At 38.7% G+C, this 6,819-nt stretch overlaps 1 protein-coding gene across 2 annotated transcripts; it reads right to left on the reverse strand.

Moving 5' to 3' along the window:
• Window positions 1-823: 823 nt before the first annotated feature.
• Window positions 824-1,954, reverse strand: ACTBL2 (actin beta like 2). 2 transcript variants are annotated; one of them, XM_051990977.1, is made up of 2 exons: window positions 1,826-1,954; window positions 824-1,699 (listed from the first exon to the last, which is right to left on the reverse strand). In XM_051990977.1, exons 1-2 carry the CDS (start codon window positions 1,952-1,954, stop codon window positions 824-826), a joined length of 1,005 nt encoding a protein of 334 aa, XP_051846937.1. The 2 variants fall into 2 exon arrangements, with proteins under 2 accessions (XP_051846937.1, XP_051846930.1); XM_051990970.1 differs by having other exon boundaries at window positions 824-1,954.
• Between the last annotated feature and the right edge of the window lie 4,865 nt (window positions 1,955-6,819).

Consider the following 6,819-nt stretch of genomic DNA (forward strand, 5'->3'; position numbering starts at 1 on the left):
ACTTTTCAGTTCCTTTTCAGGTCTAAAACTTGCTTCCTATAAAAAAGACAAATCTGGTAAAGTTAAAAATAAAGATATTAGCAATGTAAACTGCCAAAATAAATCATTACATAGTGCAATATAATGTTTTATTTCCTCAGTATTGATATACAAATTTGTTTTTAGCCAATTCCTCTTTCTATCTTCATTTGAAGATTCCAAAGATGGAAACATGAGGTCAATAAGACCTTTCTTGTTTAGGGAAGCATGTTATTCTAAAGGTTACATGAGTGGGTATAGTTATATACTTAACAGAAAACAAAAAAATAAAAATCTGTTTTTATGTTTTACAATCCTGTCCCACCCACTGAAATGATATTTTTCATTATCTTAGTCATATTAGTTTCTTGAGTTATTTAGACCCCAGGCATTCATTTTATTTTATTTTATTTTTTTTTCATTGCCCAGGGTCACACAGCTAGGAAGTGTTAAATGTCCTCCTGACTTCAGGGCTCGTGCTCTGTCCATTGTACTACCTAGCTGCCCCAGGAGTCTTCTTTCAAAGGATCTATCATCTGTCTCTTTTACAATGCTCACCTCAGCGCGGTCACTGTAAATTGTGGATGTGTTCACCTGTTTCCCGTATAGGAAACAGACCGGAATTAGAGGAATCATTAGAAGAGTGAATAAATTACCTCAAATAAAGAATTAAATAGGTGGGGAATGATCATCACCATTGTGAGCACTTTCCCTCATTTCCTCCAATCTTAATGCCCAAAGGGGTAGTTCTAAGCTCATTTAGAGTTGGAATACAAGGAGTACCGTCCAATAGCCAGAAGCTTATTCAGAAACACTTTCTATGAACAATAGACGGACCAGACTCATCATATTCCTGCTTGCTGATCCACATCTGTTGGAAGGTAGACAGGCTGGCCAGAATGGAACCACCGATCCAGACTGAGTACTTACGCTCTGGAGGAGCAATGACTTTGATTTTCATAGTGCTGGGCGCCAGGGCCAGGATTTCCTTCTGCATCCGGTCGGCAATACCGGGGTACATAGTGCTGCCCCCCGAGAGCACGGTGTTGGCGTAGAGGTCCTTGCGGAGGTCCACATCACATTTCAGGATAGAATTGAAAGTTGTCTCATGGATCCCACTGGACTCAATGCCCAGGAAGGACGGCTGGAAGATGGCTTCAGGGCACCGGAACCGTTCATTCCCAATGGTGATTACCTGCCCGTCGGGGAGTTCGTAGCTCCGTTCCAATGAGGGTGACATGGAAGCGCTGACCATCTCTTGCTCAAAATCCAAGGCCACGTAACACAATTTCTCCTTGACATCGCGCACTATTTCCCGCTCAGCTGTAGTGGTAAAGTTGTAGCCACGCTCGGTGAGAATCTTCATGAGATAATTGGTCAGGTCCCGACCTGCTAGATCCAGGCGCAAGATGGCATGGGGCAGGGCGTACCCTTCATAGATGGGCACTGTGTGAGTGACTCCATCTCCAGAGTCCATGACTATGCCCGTGGTTCGTCCGGAAGCGTAGAGGGACAGAACGGCCTGGATAGCCACGTACATGGCCGGAGTGTTGAAAGCCTCAAACATGATCTGAGTCATCTTCTCCCGGTTGAGCTTGGGATTGAGGGGTGCCTCCGTGAGGAGGATGGGGTGCTCATCGGGGGCTACCCGCAGCTCATTATAGAATGTATGATGCCAGATCTTCTCCATGTCATCCCAATTGGTGACCACCCCATGCTCGATGGGATACTTCAGTGTGAGAATGCCTCTCTTGCTCTGAGCCTCATCTCCAACATAGCTGTCCTTCTGGCCCATCCCCACCATGACACCCTGATGTCTAGGTCTTCCAACGATAGAGGGGAACACAGCTCGGGGAGCATCATCCCCGCCAAAGCCTGCTTTGCACATCCCTGACCCATTATCCACTACCAGGGCAGACAGATCATCTTCAGTCATGGTGCTGGCTGGATCAGAGCAGAAGACGTGGTTTGAGTTCAAAGGAAGGTAGGAATCTGTCTTTGGGGAGTAGGAGAGAAGGTAAAATTACCTTTGTGCCCTTTAGAAGTACTGGCAGGAGAGAAACACTTAGGAGGCTTTTAAAAGAAGCTTTGGACTCCACCCATGCCTTATTTCATTACATCACACCTGTCTTCCAAGTGCCCCCATTTTAGGGTCTCCTTCTAAGTGATGATAATTATTCTGTAGACCTTCTATCATAAAGAAGAAAATTGGCTACCAAATCCACCAGTTACTGTAATTAGAAAACCCACATAAGGATGTCTGTTTGCTATGGTAGTGACTCTGGATAAACATGGTGATGCAATATGGAATATAAAAAGATGAAAGGCAAAGATGTAGGCAGTACTATGAGAATATTGACTCTATCCTTTCATCTGTCCTAGGGGAAAGAATTTTTCCTGTGAGCTATGACTTTTGACAGCATATAATGTTGGTATTTGCATTTTGCAGTATCCAATATCCAATTCTAGCCCTCTCTACCAGTGGTTCTCAAAGTATGGTCTAGAGAATCCTGGGGATCTCTGAAACCCTTTTAGAAGGTCTACAAATTCAAAAATAGTTTTTATTTCCAATATGTAATCCAGATAAACAAAAACGCTTTGGAGAGATCCTGAATAATTTTTAATGGATAAAGATACTGAAAACAAAAGTTTGAGAACCACTGCTCTATATCTTACTTTATTATTATTATCATTTTTTTTTTTTGCTGAGGCAATTGGGGTTAAATGACTTGCCCAAGGTCACACAGCAAGACAGTGGTAAGTGTCTGAGACTAGATTTGAACTCAGGTCCTCTTGGCTTCAAGGCTGGTGCTCTATCCACTGTACCATCTAGCTGTCCTTTATATCATACTCTTAACCACTGTAAATACTCTGTGAGGAGAATTAATGTCATGGATAAAAACAATTTCATAGCTGAGGAAGTACTGACAACTTCAGTCAAAATCACATTTTTATCTTGTTCACAATCTAGAGCTATTTAATAGAAACAAAAGGTCAACTAGCTGGCATAGTGGAGAGGTGCCAGGTTTGGAGTTAGGTAGATTCATCTTCTTAAGTTACAAATCTGGCATCAGACACTTACTTTCTGTGCAACCCTGGTTGAATCACTTAATCCTGTTTGCCTCAGTTTTCTTATCTGTAGAACTATCTGGAAAAGATAATGGCAAGTTTGGTTTTTTTGGGGGGGGCAAGAAAACATCAAAGAGGTCATAAATGATAGAACAATAAAAACAAACTTTTGAGACCATTAAAGGTGAGGTTAGAGATGATCATTAAAAAACTAATCAACTCAAGGTTCTTTTCAACAATGAGATAACATTACTAGTTTCAAATGCTCTTGTGATGAAGAGAGCCATCTACACCCAGAGAGAGGACTATGGGAACTGAATGTGCATCACAACATAACATTTTCACCCTTTTTTGTTGTTTGCTTGCATTTTGTTTCCTTTCTCATTTTTTTTCCCTTTTTGAGTTGATTTTTCCTGTGCAGCATGATAATTATATAATATGTATTTATATATTGGATTTAACATATATATTTTAAAACATGTTTAACATATATTAGATTACTTACTATCTAAGGGAGGGAGTAGAGGGAAGGGAAGGAAAAATTTGGAATACAAGATTTTTGCAAAAGTCAATGTTGAAAAATTATCCATGCATATGCTTTGAAAATAAAAGGCTGAAATAAAAAAAGCTAGTCAACAACAAACATTTATCAATCACTTACTATGGACAAGGCATCATATTAAGTGGTGGGAATACAAAAACAAGCAAAAAGAACAGAAATAATCTGCTCAAAGAACCTACATTTTAGTGGGGGAAGATAGCACATACAAAGATAGTGCATCTTTAGACATGCTAGTCAGAAAAAGATGATAGTTAAGAAGACTTGGGACCACCAAGCAAGTGACTCAGATGCTTTCTTCTTGATTGATATTCTAAATCAATAAATATTCACAAAAAATCTTCCTATGTTCAAGGTATTGTGTTAGGTCCTTTCCCCCAGGAGTTTGCAGATTTGCTGAACCTCCACTGGATGCATTGTTGTTATATGCTTGTAGGTACCTGGTACTAATTAGGAGTCAGATGTCATTTATTCATTGTCATTTAAGATGACATGGCTGTTTTTATTAAAGTATATAACATTAGACTGAATAATTTGAAAATTCATACATAAAAAAATTGGTCCTTAAAGTATTCTTACCCTTTAAATTAAGAAAGTAAAACTAAATGGTTTTGTGGTCATTAGAATCCAAATTATAGTGCTAGCCTTGGTTCTCATTTTGGTTCTCATTTTTGGATTTGCCTTTCTGTGCTAGGTTCACAGGAGGCACTCATTTTGATTTTATTTTTATTATAAGAATACCAGGACAGTTTTTAGCATGGTACATTTAGTAGGGCAATAACAATAAATGAGGAAGTTCATTACTGTTTTCCTCTGCATGTCAAAACAGGAAGTAATCTCTCCCATCTTCTATATGCTTCTATAAAACAAAATCATTAGTGGTACTCATATTTCTCATGCATGACTCCCCAGTTTCATTAGAGTTGTAACAAATGTATTCAGTACAGAGAATTGCATCCTCCAGGTTAGAATTAGAAGAGCTGGTCCTGGCCTTTTGCCTGGGGGCCTCCTTATATTGGGTTGTAACATCAGATAGTGCTCAACCTGTCTATGGTTTCATCTTCTGGATGAATGCAGAATTATTCTCCTCTGCATGTTGTCTGCTATTCTTTTCTTTAATGAATTGTTGAAATATCCCCCTAGAAGACTATATTTGGCTAGAATTTTATCTCTTCAAGAGATACTCTTCTTGTTCTCTTATAAGAACCGACTTTTCCCTTAATGTTTTTCTGCCAAAGCTGTCCATTTTGGAACAAACAATATTAAATCATTTCCCACCAATGCTGTCTGGCTCTGATTTTTTAGCTTCATTATTAAGCAAGACAATAGACCTTTGTTTTAAAAAACATTTTATGGTTAAAGGATGATATCTCTTAAATGTTTCTTTGCCCACCTCCCCACTTTAATATTTCTCACATGCTCATATTGCAAAAATTAAAAAGAAATGAAATGACATTTAGCATAATACTTTATTTGCAAAAGCTCTTGATGAATCAAAGCCATATCAGTGAAAACAAGAGACTGAGCTCAGCACAGCATGAAGCATAACTGTGCCAGATGCTGTCTTTGGATTATGCCATGAAAGAAATGCTGTTTCAAATAGAAGCCATGGATGCTCCACACTCTGATTTGTCATTTTGCAAAGTCATTTAACTCTCCTGGTGCATTTGCTTCCCCAAAGAGGGTCTTGTCCATTGGTTATTATAGAAAGTATTTTTAATTAGACCCCCACAATTTAGGGGGAATATATTAATTAAACTACCATTTGGAGACCTACTTCCCCCCAAGGTGGTTAAATGCAAAAGATACCAAAGCAATGGAAGCAATGCCAATAATAGAGAACAAAGGGTAAAAAAGGTAAATTTACAGCTGTTGCACTTTAGGAGAATATTCTCAAATGCCATTATATTCTTCATGGTTATGTTGCATTTGTGAATTAATATTTAGAATCAGTCCTCAGAATGGAAGAGATTCCTTTAATAAAGGTGGAATTCAAATTCTTGTCTTCATTTTGATCTATGTAACAGGGAAAAAATACTGTTTAGAATTTAGAATCCAAATGAATAAAAAGCTTCCATATGGGTTAGATTTGACTGCCCATTTATACTAATCAGATGCCTTCTAAAATGGAGTTACTCATATCAAGAAAGGGAAATACTTAATGCTTTTTGTGACCATAGTTTTCTTCTTGGAAGCTTTTTTGCTTCTATCATTAGGGTAGAAGTTATGGGGAGCATTTAGATGGAGTTGCCAACCTTGGGATGATAGAGAATCCCAGTTATGGAAATTTACGGAGCAGGAAAACTTAAGGGCAAAATGGGATGGAAATTAGATTGAGGAGGGGCTGGCAAAAGCATCCAAAATAGGATTCCTGGATTGGGGAATCTGGGGAATAGGAAACATTGTGAGTTTTGATTAAAACATGGCACTGATGTAGAGAATGGTAAGAAAGCACTTGAGTGACAACCAAGGATTCAGGATGGACCTCCTACCACATCTCTTGCTTCTGCCACCACCCTGGTCCAAATCCTCCTTATATTTTGATTAAGGGGATTTTATTCATATTTACTTCTTCCAGAGTATGGGGGGAAAGAAGGGAAGGGAGAAAAATAAGCATTTACATAGGACCTACTATGTGCTGGGCACTGTGGCAAGCACGTTTTACAGATATTATCAAATTTGAACTTCACAATAATTCTGCAAGGTGGGTACTGTTATTATCCCTATTTTACAGTTGAGAAACTGAGGCAGACAGAGGTTAAGTGACTTGCTCTGGTTTACATAACTAGTTAAGTATCTGAAGTAGGATTTGAACTCAAGCAAGCCTTCAGAAGGTTCTGTGCCCAGGACTTTATCTACCTAAACTCCATTAGTTAGTTGGAGTCATGAAGAGCTGAATTAAAATTCGACCTCAAATATATATTAGCTATGTGAATCAGACCAAGGTACTTAAAACCTCTGTCTGACTCAGTTTCAACTGTAAAATGGGGATAATGACAGTATCTACCTTGAGTGGTTACTGTGAAGATCAAATGTGCTGATATTTGCAAAGTGCTTAACATAGTGTCTGGTGTATAGTAGGCATTTAATAAATGCTTTTCTTCTTTCCCTTTCCCTTGCCTAAGAGGTGAATTTTTAAGTAACTAGCTTATTTAATGGTTAGAGCTGAGCTA

Source organism: Antechinus flavipes, chromosome 1 (genome assembly GCF_016432865.1).
Source record: "Antechinus flavipes isolate AdamAnt ecotype Samford, QLD, Australia chromosome 1, AdamAnt_v2, whole genome shotgun sequence".
Taxonomy (NCBI): domain Eukaryota; kingdom Metazoa; phylum Chordata; class Mammalia; order Dasyuromorphia; family Dasyuridae; genus Antechinus; species Antechinus flavipes.